The sequence below is a fragment of the Antechinus flavipes genome, chromosome 1 (assembly GCF_016432865.1).
Source record: "Antechinus flavipes isolate AdamAnt ecotype Samford, QLD, Australia chromosome 1, AdamAnt_v2, whole genome shotgun sequence".
In the NCBI taxonomy this organism is placed as follows: domain Eukaryota; kingdom Metazoa; phylum Chordata; class Mammalia; order Dasyuromorphia; family Dasyuridae; genus Antechinus; species Antechinus flavipes.
In genome coordinates this window covers 156,801,522-156,821,035 of record NC_067398.1, presented here as the reverse complement: position 1 = coordinate 156,821,035, position 19,514 = coordinate 156,801,522, and the positions used below count along the sequence as shown (strand labels likewise).

The 19,514-nt window shown below is 30.3% G+C and overlaps 1 protein-coding gene across 4 annotated transcripts in view; it reads right to left on the bottom strand.

Moving 5' to 3' along the window:
* AP3B1 (adaptor related protein complex 3 subunit beta 1) overlaps positions 1–19,514 on the bottom strand; it is a 320,898-nt gene that overhangs the window by 151,102 nt on the left and 150,282 nt on the right. For all 4 annotated transcript variants that reach the window (XM_051991812.1, XM_051991813.1, XM_051991814.1 and 1 more), the window contains exons 9-14: positions 14,581–14,678; positions 13,085–13,139; positions 12,930–13,001; positions 9,323–9,385; positions 7,085–7,217; positions 1,285–1,394 (exon numbers count right to left, since the gene is read on the bottom strand). In XM_051991812.1, the coding sequence (XP_051847772.1) occupies positions 1,285–1,394; positions 7,085–7,217; positions 9,323–9,385; positions 12,930–13,001; positions 13,085–13,139; positions 14,581–14,678 (531 nt within the window). The remainder of the gene's footprint in view (positions 1–1,284; positions 1,395–7,084; positions 7,218–9,322; positions 9,386–12,929; positions 13,002–13,084; positions 13,140–14,580; positions 14,679–19,514) is intronic.

Here is a 19,514-nt window from a genome sequence, read left to right as displayed (position 1 = left end):
TCATAAGTTGTTTTTTTTTTAAATCAAATTTCAGCTACTGAAACAAAAGATTTGAGTTTTTTTAAAAAAAACAAACATTTTAAATACTATTTATAAGAGAAAGTTAATGTCATCTCTTTTATGAAGTTCAGTTCCCTTTTTAGTATAATCACTAATCTATATAACTTAGAATCAAGTAAGTACTGTAAGTCAAAGAAAGTCTTTTTTCTATATATTTTCACATACTTATTCACAAAGACAAAAATCTGCTAAATTTGTAGAGCAAGTCAAACTAGAATGTAGGTAGTACACTATATTTAAATAATGTAACTTCTACAAGGCATGCCAAGGATATTATAATGATTTTTCTGCAATACAAAAAATAAGGCAAAAATACAAGAAATAGTGCTTATAATATAGTACATGACAGCATAAGAAACATGCTAATAAAAGTTATAAACATTATTCATACTAACACACCACTTTTGAGTACTACTGCTACAAACTCGATTTTGCAGTACTAATAGGAAAGGCCTGCTAAACTTGTAGCAAACAAAAAAAAAATTTCAGGCTTCAATAAGAACGTTTATTTTACAAGAACTTATATATAGCTATATAGGAAAAAAATTGTGTCTCTAATCTTCTTTTTTTTTTTTAGGAAAAAAGAAAATAAACCAGACTTGATATTGTTATTTTACTGTTGCAGTAATGATATAAATGTCGGAGACAGCCTCTTAGAAATCATTAATCACAAAAATTCTTGGGAGTCAGAATTCAAACTCATGAACTGTTAGGAATCAGATTTGGATTACCAAGCACAGTTTTTACCAAGACAGTGATTCAAATGTAGCTAATAGTTATTATTACCCTTTATCATTGTCCTTCATGTTGGAAGGTAACACTTAAGAATGATTATCAATATCATTACATTGCCCACAGCTTTTGGGCCACTATTATCCATAAGGATATATTCAATGACAATTTGAGTTTTCCTATTAGTATCTCCAGTTTGTCTTCTAATGAAATCATTAGTGATAATCAGCATAGAAATCTTTACAGCTATCCCAAAGGAGAAGCAGCCCCTATCTCAGAAGTCATATTTGCTATGGTATCCATAGCTTTCAGTTAAGGATAGTTTGATAATACTGGCAATGAAGATAATAAATTTCAACTTCCTGGCTATTGGAATAGAATACTGCTAACTTTTATATTCATTTCTTGTAGTTATCAAATCATTATTTCATGCTTCTCAAAAAAGAGAAGCTTTTCTACTTTGAAAACATATATAAAGTTATATTTACTCACAGTAATACTGTCCAAGAGCTTGGCCATATGCTTGATAATCTCACCATGCTGGGCTGGTTGCATTTGTAGTAATTTTTTAATGACCACCACACTTTCCGCAACTACTATTTCTGATGAATACAAAAAAATATATTTTTTAAATTATTGTCTGTTTAAGTTAATATAACATATGCTTATCAATCAAAAGGGAAATAAGGGAAACAAACAAATCAAAAGGGAATAAGGGAATTCAGTTGCATATTAGGAAATTCTGAGGTCTTAGCACTTAAGTCACCAATATCCCATTTCTGTAAAGAGAAGAAATGAGAGCAAAGGTAGAGAGTCTAGCAAAGACAGTAGCCACTGTCAAAGGATAATCCATCAGCGTGCCAAACCCATGTGCTACTCCTAGTTTCAAATTTTCATTGTTTTTATTACCATGAATTAAAAATTAGACAATGTCATTCCACAATGTTACCTTAGCCACTAAACAAAAAGAGTAGAAACTTTGGCCATGACATGTATAGGAAATGACAAATCTACTTTAGTAATGATGTATCATATAGTTATTTCTGTTTTAAAAAATTAAGACACTGATTTTGTATTTATTTTGCTTCCCTTACTTTTTATTTTTTTAAACATAGAGATTGTCTGCTAGTTCAGTAATACATTCTTCTGCACATTTTAATGAAGATTTTAAATAGGCAAGCTGTTCTAAGACTTATAAATCATGCATTTCAGTGCTTATTTTCTGTAACAGGTAGTAATCACTTGAATGAAATATGCAGTTCTTGAAGCTGAAAATAACAGATGCAAATGCAGATGCAAACTGTTTTTCAGGAGTAAAATTCATGCTATAAAGAAAAGGAACAAAAAGCCAAATTATAATACAGTAGATACCAAAGCAACACAATTTTAGAATTAAGAGTTAAGTGATCTAAACGTCACCTAGTTCAAACTCAGACCCCATGTAAGAATATACAAAATTCCCAAAATATCTATTAATTCTCTACTTCCACAATTTTAGAATCATAAAATTTTATTGGCCAGTCTATTCCACTGCTTTGGTTTGGTTTGGGTTTTATCTTAAATCCAGTTGGGATTTTTTTTTAAAGTCTTAAGTCTATAATCAATGATATTTGTTTTCCCTAGTTTTTCTTTCTTTCTTTCTTTGCTGAGGTAACTGAGATTAAGTGACTTACCCAGGGTCACAGAGCTAGGAAGTATTAAGTGTCTGAGGCCAGATTTGAACTCAGGGTCCTCCTGACTTCAGAGCTGATGCTCTATCCACTGTGCCAATTAGCTGCCCCCCTACTTTTCTTAAAAAGAACCATCTACAATTATATAGGCACAATTTCATTTCAGATACCTTCCATTCCTTAAATAGCATTTATTCCTGTTAGAACCTTTGACCACAGAACCATAGTATGCTTTCCCTAACTTTAAAAAATCTGTTTCGTTAAAGTTAAACTACATTAAATATTCTCTTCTATACTATTATGAACTCTATCCAAAATGGCATGCTCTCTTTTCCTTTCAACCCAAGAGTTTTCCTTTGTGGTATAAAATTAAGTCCACATAGATGTCTTCTCCCCCTTCCCCCAACAATTCATTTCTATCCCTAAAACAACATATACTAGAAGAACCGTAAGTTTAAATCTGTACAAGATCCAAAAAATCAACCAGTCCAATTCCCTCACTTGACAAATGGAGAAACTGAGCTGCTGATCAACAAACTTGACTAAAATTATATGGACAGTGGAGTATAAATCTAGATGCTTTTCTTCTAAAGCTGCTATACTATGTACCTTTCAGGCTACATACTTGTGGCTCTCATTTCAAAAGGGAGCATATAATCTTACGAAACTTGATTTCCTTTGATTGTTAATCAATGACCTTACAGGGGTCCTCAAACTTTTTAAACAGGGAGCCAGTTCACTGTCCCTCAGAGTGTTGGAGGGCCAGACTATAGTAAAAACAAAAACTTTGTTTTGTGGGCCTTTAAATAAAGAAATTTTATAGCCCTGGGTGAGGGGGATAAACATACTCAGCTGCCGCATCTGGCCCGAGGGCCGTAGTTTGAGGACCCCTGACTTAGAATCTTATTTAATTGACCATTGAAAAGAGAAGTTTCCAGAATGCAGGTGAATGGTTAGAACATGCAACAGGAGGGATAGATTTGCAATAATATGCCATGTAGGACAATAATGCTAAATTATATACTAAATAAAAAGATCCATGCCTAAGAAGAGCCAACTCTATAGTATTAAAAAGCTAAACCATCAGGTTTTATGAAACTGAAAGGGAATTTGAATGAATGAGGGAGTATATAGCTGGTATGCAGGGAAGGAAATACCCCAGGAAATGATGCTTTATAAGCAAAGAAAATGGTGGAGAAACAAAAAAGATTTTTTTGTAGGCTAGGTTACAAGGCCTACAAAAAGGAAAGAATTTTCTAGAAAATGTACATATAGAAACTACATATAATAGCATTTTATAAGAAATAAAACTATCTGGAGAAATAGTTTCAAGAGGGTAGATAAAATCATCTTGTATATTATGCTGTATCCTATGCTACAAACTTATGAAGGCCTATCTGAAATGCCATTTCTTCCATGAAGTCTTCTTGAACCATTGACTTTTTCTTCTTTGAATTTACAGAGAACTTTGGTTTATCACATATTTGCTTGTCCATATAAGATGTTTCTCAGAACTTAAAGAACCTAATGAATTTTATATCTCTTAAAAGATTATAAACTTTCTTTAGGGCAGGGATGTCAGATAGCACTACACTTCATACACAGTAGCTACTGGAATTCACATTTAATAGAATGAACAAAATTATTAATATGGAAAATATAATTTGTAGAAAACATAATCTATGAATCTACAGCCAATCATTCCTATTGGCAAATCAAGGATTCTTCAAGCAAAATCTAAGGATGAAAGGAGAACCAGAAAAGTCGTCGGAAAAATCCATTAATTACATTTTAAGATATCTTGGAAGTGTCATGAAAAAGTAATGGGAATTTTAAAACTATTATGGAAAATACTGTTCAAGTCAAAGTATTACATAATTCCTAGAAGATACCATTGCTCAAAACAGTTCTGGAAGTACTTTGAGATCTTGCAACATATTCTTCTCAATTACCTTAATAGTGAAATTTTTTCAATTTTTGATGAAAGATTTATTTTTTGGAAATAGACAAAAATTACACAGAGAAAAGACTGCTAAATTAAGTGCCTTATTAAATCCAGTTAAGACAATTCAGTCAAAAATTGTGTAACAAAAAAGCACTAATAGTGCAAAGCCTTCTGTGATCATCTTTTTTCCATAATATAATAATTCCATAACAATATTATAGTTTAGATCCTTTTGTTATTCTTAACTTTCCTCTCCAGAACTTGAACTTTAGCATTCATGATACAACTCTTAGAAAAGGTTCACTTTTTATCCTATTACAATTTTAAAATACTTATATACAGGGTCAAAATTAAGACAAGATAAATTTTGAGCATTAAATTAAATTTTTTTAAAGAAAAGCTAGTGTAACAAATCTTATTTCATAACTGTTAATATCTTAGATAATTTCCGAAAGTCAGTATTTAATTTTGCAGAATAAAAGCAACACCTCCTATTAAAGATAGAAATGATAAAATCTCATCTCATATTAAAAAATAAAACTTGTGGAGATAGGTTAAACTTAAAAAAAGATTAAATTCTTATATATGTAACAATGCAGATGTAGCTATAAATTCAGTTGTAGATTTAACTAAAGATACAGAAATGTGTATAATTCTTAGAAACTGAATCATAAAAATACCATACAAATGCAGAAGAATGAGAAAATTGACTCCTAGTTAACAAAAAAATTTTAGATTAAATATAAATAACTCAATTTTATACATTTATAAAATAGTAATGATAATTTTAAAATAGAAGCTGTATAATATGAATTACAAAACAAGAATACGAGCATGCCAAGGGCCTGATATACCGGTTTGACAGACCTGACTTACCAATTTAGTTTCATTTTTCTGTGATTTAAATAACATCATGTATAGCAAATAATATGGAAAGACAAAGCCTAATACTAGATAGTCTTAAAATTTTGGGTCCATGTAAAAGATAAGGTAAACTAAAATTCTTCAACATAACAAAATGAAGACAATATTTGGATGAAAAAAATATTTCCTAAGAAGTGTACATTCTATTATCAGTGGTCACATCTCTAAGAAGCAAATAGGGAAATACAAATAACACTAGACAACAACAGTGTTTGTGTGTAAACATAAATATATAATTGTGTGTGTATCTATATCTATATCTACATACTGTGAAATCAAACAGTATTAAATTTACTGGCAATATAAACAACTGGATTTGGTAAACAGTTTTTAACTTTAAAATAATAGTACTTTACTTTTAAAAATTAGTCAAATAAATTTAAATAACAACTTTTGAATTAATCCAAAAAGTTTGGGTTGTTTAAAATGTTCAATCACGAGTCTAAAATGAAAATATTATGGGAACTAAGGAAATTAAAGTGTGAACTACAGCAAAGTAAATAATATTTTTACTAAATGGAAAAGTAAAATAAAAAAATCTTAATCCATTTAGAAAAAGTAAACTTTATGGTTTTTTTTTTTTTTACCTATGTTGAATATCTCTAAGTTGGCAATCTCTATTCATATCAAATGACATACATAAAAGCACTTTTGAAATTAAATTTCATTTCTTTTTTTTGGGGGGAGCGCTGGAATATTTAAAATAAATTACTTCATATGTGAATAAAAACTTTTATTAGGAAAAGGCTATTTCCAATAACAAATTATTTGCATGGCAATCTTTTCATTAGAAAAATTATTAAAAATATGCTAATGTTTAAAATTTCCAGGTTTTATATTTAGAATATATAAGTACACATAAAAAGTACATGTGCATATGAGAGTATCTGTAATATTCATAATTTCATAGATTATTTCGATTACATTTTGCCCACAGAACAATATTTTTACTAAGCAGAATTTATCATTTCAAACACAAATACTATTAATAAAACAATTTCTCAAAGAAAATTGTCACGAAAATTTCTTTAGCTAGGAATTTTTTCCTTTCCTTTCTAAAAGTAACCATAGTCTATTATTTATGTCTCTAAATATCAAAAACTGCATCTATCATCAAAAACTGAATAGATAATTTTTGAATGGATTTTTAACTACCTATATTGCCAATATTTTTACACTTTTGCTTTGTTTATATCCACCTAAATTTTGCAACCTAATGATGTATAATTCTAATCTAATTTAAATGCAAAATCACTTTAAAAACCAAGCCAATTTTAAAGGGTTTAACTTAAAACAGTGAACATAATTTTTAATATCATCAATTTTACATTTAAAAAAAAAAGTATTTGCCTGCTTTCAGCACCCTCTGCAGGTGAACAATTATTATACAACATTCACAACCTATCAGAATTAAGAGGAAAAAATATTTCTTATGATATGGTAGCTCAAAGGGAGTAAATTTTTAAAGAACTACAACAAATGAAAGAAACTGCTATTATCACTTGTAGACAGTAATGTTATGTTTACCACCATTTGTGAATTAAATATTATTTTTTTTAAAAGAGCAAAAGTGCTTTAAGTTTCAAATAGTACTTTAATGCAACTGCTCTGCTACACTACTTATATTACAAGTGATTCAAAAGAAAAAATTCAATATATGACAGTTCTAATTGTGCTATCTGTTACCTGTAGATCTACCTACAAAGGGATTCAAATTATTAAGTACTTATAAACAAAAAAGAAGCTGCCTTACCATCTCTGTTGGACAGCAAACATACCAGGCCATTAAGGCAGGTATCAGTTACTTCTGAGATGTTGGTTGCACATCTGCCAATAGCCTGGATGGTCGCTGCAGCAAACTGTTTATCTTGACTTTTCACATAGGTCTAAGGAAAACAGGAAATCCATTAACTGTACATCAGTCTTATTAAATGAAAAATCATGACAAATTTGTCCATTAATTGTGCATTGTAGGCTTATAAAAATTATTACATTTATCAAATAAGTATATATTCTAAAAATACATAATTTCCAAAGCAACGAAGTTATACTAATATCTTATCTATGACTTGGGTTTTTCATTTAAAGAATGTGTTTTTATGCTAGCTCCAGTCACCTGTGGCCATAGTGGTTTCTGACTACCCGAGAGATAGTGGGGGGCAGTCACCCAAAGACAGCAATTAGTCTGAGTGCAAGGTTGAAGGAGTTGATGAGAACTCTCTCTTCAGGGAGGTTTCAGTCCATTTAACCAGCAGCATCTGTGAATCTATGAATAACCGACCTACCTGCCTCAAAGAACGAGTCTTTTTTTTTTTTTCCAGGAGACCAAATCAAAGAATTGGGAGGTTGAGACAAAGTAGAAAAGGCAAAATGAAAATAATATAGCCTGATAACACATATTTTATTTTCAAATTATAGAAAGGGAAGTATAATGATCTTCAGTGCTATCAATTCACAAGAAGCATAAAACACTATCTAATCTTCATTAAGAGCTTGTTTCATAATAACTTTCATATTTTCAGAAAAGCAGAACAAATAACAGTAAACATAAAAGTTAAAGAAAAAAAGGACAATGATCATAGACAATAACAAATATACAAAAACTTTGTCAATATAATGTCAAAGTTGCATTTTAAGAAAAAGGCATTTATCAAATTTTGAAAGCAATTTAAGAATATATACATTGCACAAATAATATTTAACATGGAATTTTAAAATTAACATCTTGCAAATATAACAGGAAGGAATCTAAGATCATTTCAATTTGAATGCACTTTTGGTGAAACAAAATTTATTAAATATTCCAAAAGATACATATATTCTACTTTAACATTCCAAATAATTTAAGGGCTGCAAGATGATAAATAAGATTTTTATTTTACTATAAAATGTTTTGCTTTCAGTTACAAGTATTATTTAAAAAAAAAGGAAAACATTTTTTTCAATGCTGCTTAATAGAAAAAAAGGGAAGATATGAATGCAGATTTAAGAAATAAATCAAGTATTATAAACTTTTTGAATGTTAGTCAAAATGTGAAAGCAGCAATCAATACAATAGTTCTACATATGTTCTTCCATAAACAAAAAGGATACAAATATATCTCCTGATTTAATAAGATATATGACAAAGTAACAAAAATAGAATCAACTTTCAAAAGAAACTTAATAAAATATCCTGAACATTAAATAGCAAGATATCAACTTGCTATTTAAGCAAGACATAATAGCCAGCCAACAAACATTGAAAAAAAACTGGCATATGCTAACTGGGGATACAAAAAGTGGCAAAAGACAGCCCTGTGTCTTCAAGGAATTCACATTTAATGGTAACACCATTCAACTAAAGTAAAGAAAGGATGCAAACAAAGTTGCAAAAACAAGTAACTAGATAAAGAAAGAAATGCAAGTAAGGAGGACAAGCATCAAAGAGTAACAATGAAAAATCTGAGAAACAAATCCCAAAAGGTCAAACAGATGAAGGAAATGATTCTGGTTGGTTAGGATGGGATTCTTGACTGAAATAGTGTATCTCAAAAACAAATTTTGCATGTAATGACAACAATTATAAATTGGACAATTTTTAAGGGTGCAAAAAACCAAATAACACTTTTGAGCACCAATATCTTCCAATCACACCTATTCCAAATCACCCTCAGCAGCCTAATTTTTAAAATAAAGACAACTCCATAGTGAGGATATTACTTTATGATTCCCTTTTCTGTCATGTTACATCTTGGTTCATAATTTTTTTAACTTGATTGATGATTGCCTAGTTGTCAACCTGCATTTAGTTTATATAAATATTAAAAATCTGACAGACACTCAAAAATAAATACTATTTTCTAGATATCAATCAAGCAACAGATATATATTTTACTTTTCATATGAGATTTACAAAGTCAAAAATACTGAAACAATATAAGCTTTAAAGATCATGATTTATCAAGAAATAGTAGTAGTAGTAGTAGCATATACGATTCTATACACAAACCTGAAATTCTCGAAGGAGCGTTGATATATTGGCTTCATTTGCCAAATTTGTCAATATTTCAAGCTATTAAAAAAAAATGAACAATTTAAAGTCATTACTTTAAGAAAGGATTTTTACAACTACTAATATAAGAATCAAACTTGCTAAATTTGGGATTTGTCAACCCTTTTTTCAGAACACTAGTTCTACATTTATAATTTTATCATAGTTTGAGGAATCCAGTCTGTCTGAGAGTTCCTGGACCTTTACTCAGTTTAATTGCCCTAGTCATCTTCCCAGTATTCACTATTTTCCCTTTTAAACTTATCATTTCATGTATTAATATTTGGGCTTCTGAGTTACTGACAAAGCCTAGACATATATTACATTTTTAAATTAAATAAATTAAGGAAAAATTTGCTGTATTTTCTAAAATCTTAGGACTCTTCTCAGTGAAAATGAAGATGTCTAAATGAAAAACAAAATTAAACTCAATTATAAATATAGATTAAAATAATAGTTCACAGCAATTTTACTTCCATAAGAATTAGTAATATTAGATTTCTATAGTCATTATATGATTTTTTGCCATATTTCATTAATATTATCTTTAAAAATATTTTCATTTTCTTGTTTTGACTGATTACACATATCCAATATAGGAATTTTTTCTTTTTCTTCAAAGATGGTAAGAAGAAGATGCAGTTATAAGTTTAGGGACTGGGCTGACTGCCCAAAAAGAAAGGAAAAGATCATTAACGTATTTTTAAATGTGCAGAAGAGATGAGAAGGAAGACTAGAATACAAGCAAGACAAGAAACTATATGTTGAAGTGATTTATATACAAAAAGGGAATCAAAGATTCACAATTTCATGTGCAAACCTCTTTTTGTTCTACTCTGCATATGGAAATTCTCATTTTATTTGGTGTTAAAGTATAAAATTAAATAACTGACTATAATAAAAAAGAATAATTTTCACCTTTAAATTCATGCACAATAGAAAGCATTTTCTATGCTATTTAGCATCCACAGTAGAAAGGCATTTAATAGGTACTCTACTAAACTATATTTCAAAAAGGGGGAAAAAAGGTTTGATCAATAACCAGTCTATGTCAAGCTATCAAATCATATAATTAAATTGCTATTAGATCTACTACCCTAAAGAGACTTACTCAATGTCAATATTACTCAGTAAAGAAAAAAAGATAAGAAAAGCTAAAAAAGAAATAGGAACTACTAACTAAAATTTAGAGATAATAATACAAATAATTTATCCCTGGGGAAAAAACTAGATCTGGCCCTGAGCTAAAGAAAATTATTGTTTTGTTTCCAAGATGGCTGTTCTTGTCCAGAATAGTAATTATAATGGGTGACATTTACATAGCACTTTATCATTCTCAGAGTGTTTTGTATATATTATTACATTTAAACTTTATAACTCTAAGATAATTAATATATTATAAAAACTTATTTTTAAAATTTAGGAAACTAAGGCTCAGAAAGATGAAGGTACATGTCCATGATCATAACACTACTGAAATGTTACAAGTTAAGATTCAAACTGAGGTCTTGATACTTTCAAGTAAACATTATGCTGATCATATACCCCCTTCAGGAAAGAAAAGGAAGAGGAATACAGTCTTATGAGAAAATTACAATTTTAAAGAATAAAAAGGATAATCCTGAGCATGAACCAACCAACAAACAAAAAACAAAAACAAAAATCACTAATTTGCTAGACTTTATAAAGGCCTCAGAAAGTTGTGAGTACTTACTGTGAACTCAATAAATCAACAATATGATATGACAGCCAAAATATCTAATAAAATCTTCATTTGCATTAAAAGAGGCATAGTATCCAAGACTGTTATTTACAAGATTAGAAACAACCAGGGGAAGAACACGATGCTGACATGACAGAACATTAACCACAGGAAAACTAGTTGAAGGAATTAGGAATGTTTACTTTGAAGAAGGAAAGATTTGGGGAGGAAATAGGAAAGGAAGCTGTAGAAAGAGACACTAGACTTGGTCTACCTGGCCCTAGAATTTAGGTAGAAGATTTAAAAAAAAAAAAAAAACTGATTTTGGCATCAAATAAAGTAAAATTTCCCAAGAATTAAAGATGTGCAAATGGTGTCTAGGAAAGTAGATCTCTAAGATCTTAGTTTAAAAGAGAGAACTGTTCAGAAATGAGTTAGTCCAGATTAGGGGTGCTTAATTTATGATCTATGAATTCTAAAAAGAACTGGACCCACATTTCCATATAATTAGCTTCTTCTGTAAATCTATGTAAACTTATTTTGTGAATTTAAAAATATTCTAAGAGTCGCCCTGGTTATCATGAAATGGCTGTATAATACAATCAAAGGTTAGGAGCCCCTTGTTCAGATAACGCGTAAGGTCCCTTCCAACTTGAGATTGTGTGATTTTCCAAAGCCGACATGGTCTAGGCATCAATTTTTCAAAGTAAATTGCTTTTAACTAGCATTAGTCCTTCTGGAAGGATGATATGTACTCTTAATATTAAAAAAAAAAAAGTTATGCATGAATTGGAAAATTAATATTTACTATTATAAGGAAACCAAGAGTAAATTAAGCCATAAACCAGTGAGAATAGAACTATGGATCTCACATTCACCTACAGACCTTGATATATTTCTTTTATATTTTACTTTATATGGAACATTTAAGAAGATATACATTTCTCACAGAAAAACAAATAAATCATGTTGGATGTTTATAGTTAAATGTTTACAGAAAAAACTTAATGAGATATAAACTTTATTTCATTTCCCATATATCTCTGGTTATCTCATCTGTATGAGACACAGTTTCATGGGAAAAACGCTGGACATAGATAGGAAAGATTTAGACTAGGTGAACGACAGCTGTAATGCTATTAGATATTCAAGTCATTGCCTGCCATCTAGGGGAGGGGATGGAAGGAGGAAAGGGAAAAGTTGGAACAGAAGTGAGTGCAAGGACAATGTTGCAAAAATTACCCATGCATATGTTCTGCATATTTAAAAAAAAAAAAAAAAGATATTCAAGTCATTTCCTAGAATCAGTTTTATCAAGTGTAAAATGGGAACAAATAATACAAATCAACTAGCTATAATGAGGAAACACTATATAAATGAGTTATTGTTACTACTAAGTAGTATAATTACCAAACAGTGTTATAAGAAAAACATTTCAGAAGGCAATCATCTTTTTTTTTTTTTTTTTGGGGGGGGGGATGGCTAAAAAATCTAAATAATAATTAATATCACAGATGCCTGCTTCACATTTACTGCAATCACCAATAGGGCTTAGTGTTGACCAACAAGAAATATAGTTTCTCATATCTCTTTTCCCTTGTCTACCTTCAGTTCCTAGATACTGCTAGGAAGCATACAAATATAAGTTGCATGAGGAAAAAATTGATTAGAATATAACATGGTTGTATGTATATGTGTGAGTATGTGTATGTGTGTGTGTGTGTAAAGTTTTACAGTAAAACCTCTTACATTAGAATTCTAATCTCTAATGTTTAGAAACTTATGTTTTTTGTTTCTGTTTTATCTTATTTTTTTAATAAATCAAACATTAGAAGACCATCTATAAAACTGAAAAATGCCTACCTTCAGTGTCTTAATCATAGTTGGATCAGTTGATCTAACATAAAAACTCTTCAAATAAGGTTCAAACATACCCTAATTTTTTAAAGGAAAAAAAAAAGAGGAGATTAATGGCATATCCATTTGGCATTTTCCTAAATTGTAAGTGATATACATACCTTTCTCTGAATTGACATAGTTGCTATATTCTGTAGAACAATGTACTGCACCTCCCTAGAAATAAAATAAAATTTTTACTAGGAATATTTTTTAATAAGTTGACACTAATTAAAGTAAGAAACAAGTTTGGCTCATGGAGAAGAGAAAATGTACTTTCACTGAAAAGTTTATAGGAATTATGACATAAATTGTACATAGGCTATGAGATATGACAAATGGTTGTTTTTACTGAATCTTTTTAAAAACTCTTAAAAAAAAAAAAGGAGAGCTCACTGGATAAGTGATGAAAGCAAAAGTATATTTAGAAATGAATGCAATGTAAAAACAAAAATAAGAAAAGTAAGGAAAATAAAAAATATATTTAATATTCATAAAGCTTCTTAGAAAATCTCAAACTTTAATAGAAAAAAAGATTTTTTTACCATTTGCCACAAAAAAAGTTAAATTCAAAATATTAACCAAGTCAATCTGACATTAACTGACATTTGAAATTAGAAGATTTCAAATTTAATCTAAAGATCGGCAAATAGACAAATAAGTGGTGATATATTACTATGATAAAATAGTGTTGTGCAGTTAAAAAATAGTTGATGTCTGAAGAATGCAGAGAAAAATGGAAATACTGAAGTAATGAAGAATAAGTAAGATGAGCCAAGAAAATATGCATCCCAGGGAAAGAACTTTAGGAAATGAATGTGAACAATTACATAGCATTCCAAATCCCTCTATTTTTGTCCGCTTGCATTTTTTATTTCCTTCACAGGTTAATTGTACATTACTACAAAGTCCAATTCTTCTTGTACAGCAAAATAACTGTATGGATATGTATACATATATTGTATTTAACATATACTTTAACATATTTAACATGAAAAAAATATGCACAATAACTAGAATAAGATAAGTAAAAAGAACAGAATAAAATTGGATGTTGTATATTTATAATAAACAAGTTGGCCAATGGAGAAGAGAAAATGTACTTCCTTTCACTGAAAAGTTTATGGGAATTATGACATAAATTGTACATAGGCTATGAGATATGACAGATGGTTGTTTTTACTGAATCTTTTTAAAAACTCTTAAAAAAAAAAAACAAAGGAGGGCTCACTGGATAAGTGATGAAAGCAAACGTGTATTTAGAAATGAATGCAATGTAAAAACAAAAATAATTAAAACTTTTTAAATGTAAGGGGGTTTGGGGAATTTCAAGAACCATGTACCAAAACTGTCCACATTCTTTTTTTGTTTTTTAAAAATCATATGAAATGCTAGATTTTTAAGCTCTATCTGGTAGGAAAAAAAAAATCAATATTTATCACTAAACCTGACATCATTTTAAAATAAACTTTTATCATTATTAAATTATATCTAAATTAATCTTCTTTGTAATAATCAAATGCAAATTAACATAAAAAGTTAAAGACAAAACATAATTTCTTAAATACAAGTTCTAAAGAAACAGGAAAAAAATCAAGAGGAGGGAGGACTGACCTACCTATTACTACGAAGTAAACGTACTAATGATTTAGAAATAATACCAGCTTCAGATTTTGGTGATAAGTGCCAATATAGCTGAGCAACTGCCATCACGACCTGAAAAAAAGTGTTAAATATCATTAATAACTCCTTTTAAAAATCTGCTTTAAATTGAACTGAGGTCTTTATGCTTATGTAAATCTAAAAGAACAGAACTACAAGATGAAAATTACTAATCCAAAATCATAGGACCATATATCTAGAGTTCAGTGGGAATTCAGGAGCCACTAAGTCTAATGTCCTCATTTTACAGATAAGAAAACTGAGATTCAGGGAAGAGAAGGGACAAGCCCAAGATCTCACAGGTAGCAAAAACCTTTGAACCCATTTCCTATAATTCTAAATCCAGTACTCTTTCCACATAAGTACATATAAGTCCTAATCTTGAAAAATGCTCCTTTAAAATTTAATGAAAGCATGAAAATGGACAGGAAAGTACATTATATTTTACATAATTATAGTTGGAGCTTAATGTTAATGTGTAAGGAAAAAAATTCAAGTCAGTGCAAAACTTGATGTTTTTAGTTTTGTTGGGAGAAAAGAGTAAAAAACCATGATTGAAGGAGGATGAAGATATGTAAAGGAGAATTTGAAGGTTTGAGAAATGAGGAACATGCTGAAGATTGATGTAAGGGATATAAAATTTGGAGGAACTTCAGAAAATGAAAAATGAGGAGGAAGAAGCACAGAAGTTAGAAGGACTCAAGCAAAAGAAAAAAATTATTAAAACAAGGCAATTAGTCAATAAGTCTTTATTAAGCACTTATTATTTGCCAAACTTTGTACTAGGAGATAGGAATACAAAAATAAAATTCAAACAGTCCCTACCCTCAAAGTGTTCATAACAAGAAGAGAAGAAAGATTTGTGGATATGATACCACCTTAGTCCAGGCCCTTCTCAATTCTTGACTGATCAATTCAACAAACTTGGGATTCTCTGGGTCTCATCTCTCTCTATTCCAGCACATCTTATACATCACTGCCAAAGTAATTTTCTAAAAGGACATAATGATCATTTGATTCCCCTACTTAACAAACTCCAGTGATTTTCAATTACCTCTAAGATATAACAGCTTCTGTTTAGCTTTTAATACACTACACAACCTAATCTTCTCTCCAGTCTCTCCCATATACATCTCTGCCCAGCCAAACTGACAATTTCTTTCTCTTTTCCTCACATGGAGCCCTCTATCTCCTATGTCTCCTTGCCTTTGCATTGGTCCATATGCCTAGAAGGTAGTCACTCCTTATCTCTACATCACAGAGACATTTGTTTTCTTTAAGATGCAACTTAAGAACTGTCTTCTGGATAAGCCCTTTCATAACTCCTCCTATTAGTACCATTCTTTTCAAACAATTTTTCATGTATTTATATTAATTTCTTATTTATATTGTATATTTTTATATTTACCCAATGTCTCCTCAATTAGGAGATATGTTTATTGAGAAAAGAGACTGTTTCATTTTTTGTACTTGAATCCCTAGAGCTAGGACACAGCAGATGTTTAATAAGTATTTAATGATTAAAATGGGGAGGGGAAAAAAACAACAACAGCTGAGCAACCCAAGACCATAATGTTGTAAAAATCCAGGAAATTTGTAGCTGGGGAATTCTGATATTGTCTAAAGACTGTTAACATCTTTGTCCCCTACCAATAACTGTTGGCATGGGAGAATTGGGCCCAAGGGTCAAAGAGAAGAAAGAATTTGGGTTACCTTTGTTTATGGAAGGGATAGAAGATGACTGAAGTAGATAGGAAAGAAAATCAGTTCAGTCAGAAGAAGACATCTAATACCTCATTAGGACTGGGCAAAGGAGACTGGGAAGGAAGAAAAAAACTGGGTATTGTTCCTGCCGAGCCTTCTGGCTGCAAGCTGCAATCTGGAGGGCAAGGTAAAGACTGTGCTGGCCAAGAAAAATGATTTTTTTCCAAAAGACTTTCAATGGGAAAAAGGGGGGGAGGGGAGGATGTGAAAAAGCAGATCCAAATATGTGTCAAGAAGCTGCAAGATAAAAGAATGTGTGGCACAGGGGAGAAAGGAAAGAAAGAACATGGAACATATTAGAAATGAGCAAAAGATGTGGTTCTTTCTGAAGATAAAAGCATCTGAAAAAAGAAACAACAGTCTGTCCTGTAATAAATACGGTAGATATCAAGAAAAGAGCTTTGTGTAAAAGATAAGCAAATAAAGAATTAAGAGGAGGAGGACATAAGTTGGTGACAATGCTAAGGAATAACAAGAGTTGAGAGGAGGACATAAATAGGGGGAGTTGGTGACAATGCCAAGGGATAACAAAAGTTGAGAGAAGGAGAACATGAATAGAGGGAGTTGGTGACAATGCCAAGGGATAACAAAAGTTGAGAGAAGGAGGACATGAATAGAGGGAGTTGGTGACAATGCCAAGGGATAACGAGTTGAGAGGAGGACATGAATAGAGGGAGTTGGTGACAATGCCAAGGGATAACAAAAGTTGAGAGGAGGACATGAATAGGGGGAGTTGGTGACAATGCCAAGAGATAACAAGAAGCATCTATCTGCTGACACAATAACTATATTAAAATTAATAATGAAAATAATAATTATTGACTCAACTATATAATAATATTAATAAGTACTACAGTTAATTTAAATATAGTTTCCAAATCAACTTTTGCAGTCAACATATTTACAATAATAATACCATCATTTAAATTTTTAAATATTTATTTTATTTTTTAATCTATGGAATAAAACAAGCATTTCCATGACATAGTATAATAAAAAATTATTTCACATGAAATTACAAATTTATTGTGTTCAATTTGTTATTCCTTTTAAATATATAATAAAGTTATAATGTAAATTTTTTCCCTTTTTTTCCCTCCCCCCAGAGATGATTACCGTTAGACACCAATATATGTGTGTGTGTGTGTATATGTGTATATATGTATATGTATATACATATATATGAGTGTGTACAGATATATGTAAAATCATTCTATACATACTTCTATTTATCAGTTCTTTCCATGGATGCAGATACTCTTCTTTCACATAGTCTCTACTAGGTGGCGCAGTGGATAGAGTACAAGGCCTAATTCAGGAGAGACCTCAGTTCACAGCTTAACACTTAACACTTCCTAGCTGTGTGACCCTGGGCAAGTCACTTAATACCAATTGCCTCAGCAAAAACAAACAAATAAACATATATATATATATATATTCTCTGTAGTCAATTTGAATATTTATAATAACCAAAATAACTATTACTCAAAGTTGCTCTTAAACAATATTTCTGCTACTATATACAGAGAGTATTTTATTGATTTTACTCATTTTGCTCTTTATTATTTCATGCAAGTCTTTTCATGTTTTTCTAAGATCATCAAGTTAATCATTTCTTATAGCCCTATAGTATTCAAACACAATCACATAATACAACTTGATCAGTCATTCCCCAACTGACAGGCATCCCCCTCTAAATATCATATACTTAAAAGATGTTAATTGTTTTGATTAATCTTTAATTGATTCTTGGGAAGGTAATAATACCTATACCATATCCTCTGCAAAAAGAGATGCTTTTCTTTCCTTGTTGTCCTTGTTTATTCTTTTCATTTCTTTTGCTCAGCTTGTGCATTTTACCTAACATTTCTAGTAAAATTACCTGGCATTTCTAGGTAACCACATAACAATGGTGATAATGAACATCTTTGCATTACCCCTGATCTTAATGGAAAGACTTCTAGTTTTTTCCCATTACGGATAATGATTGCTATTTATATTAGATTGATATTACTTATGATTATTTTTTAAATAGATTTTTTTGCTATGCATTCTAATGATTTTAATAGAAATGGGTACTGTATTTTGTCAAAAACTTTTTTCTCAATCTTTGGAAATAATCACATATTTTTTGCTATTTTTTATTACTAATATAGTCAATTATGCTTAAAGTTTTAATAATATATAATTTGTTGTGTGCTTTCTAAAGCCCCCAAATTGGGGCGACAAAATATACTATGCTTTCTAGAGCCCCACGTTGGGTACCAAAATACAGTGTCCAGACTAGCTCTCTGGAGGATCTTGGAACCAGTCTTGGTCTTAGTGGAGGAATGCAGGAGGCAGGAGAGCCACCAAGAGGATGGTCAAAATTGGAATGTCTCATTTCCAGTCCTCTCAGTCCTTAAATACCTCAGTATGATTACATCATTACAGCATACTCAGTATGTGTGAACTAGAGAACTATTACTAAGTACTACTAAGGACATACTAAGTACTAAGTATATATGAATTAGAGAATCATCATCTCATCAATCACATTGAGTTAATACCCTGCTGTAAGTATTTTTGCTTCAAGTATACTTCTCCAGAGTTCCCCAATATCTGCAGTCCTCTACAAGAACTAGCCTTGCAATCTTTAATATAATCTCAGCCTGATCATATTGTATGACATAATCTTGCTTATATCTTACTTAAAAATTTTTGTATCAATATTTATTAAGAAAATTGATCTACAAATTTCTTTCTCTATTCGGGCTAGCAAGACCAGATTTGCTTTAGTAGGATTCCTTTACCTATTTTTTTTCAAACAGTCTACACTGTATTGGAATTAACTTTTTAAAAAATATTTGGTAGAATTTAATTGTGAATCCATTTAAGTCTTGGGGTATTTTACTGTCTGTTTCCTCTTGTACCTCATTTAACTTTATTTTTGTTTGTTTTTTTCCAAATTTATAATAAGAAAAACAGAAAAACAATACAAAACAAAGTGAAACAAAAAAAAAAAAAAAAAAAGAGAGAGAGAACATTGTGATGTGCCCAGAAGAACATCAGGAAGGATTCAAAATATATAACAAATGTCAATTTAAGAAAGAGTGTGTGTGTGTGTGTGTGTGTGTGTGTGTGTGT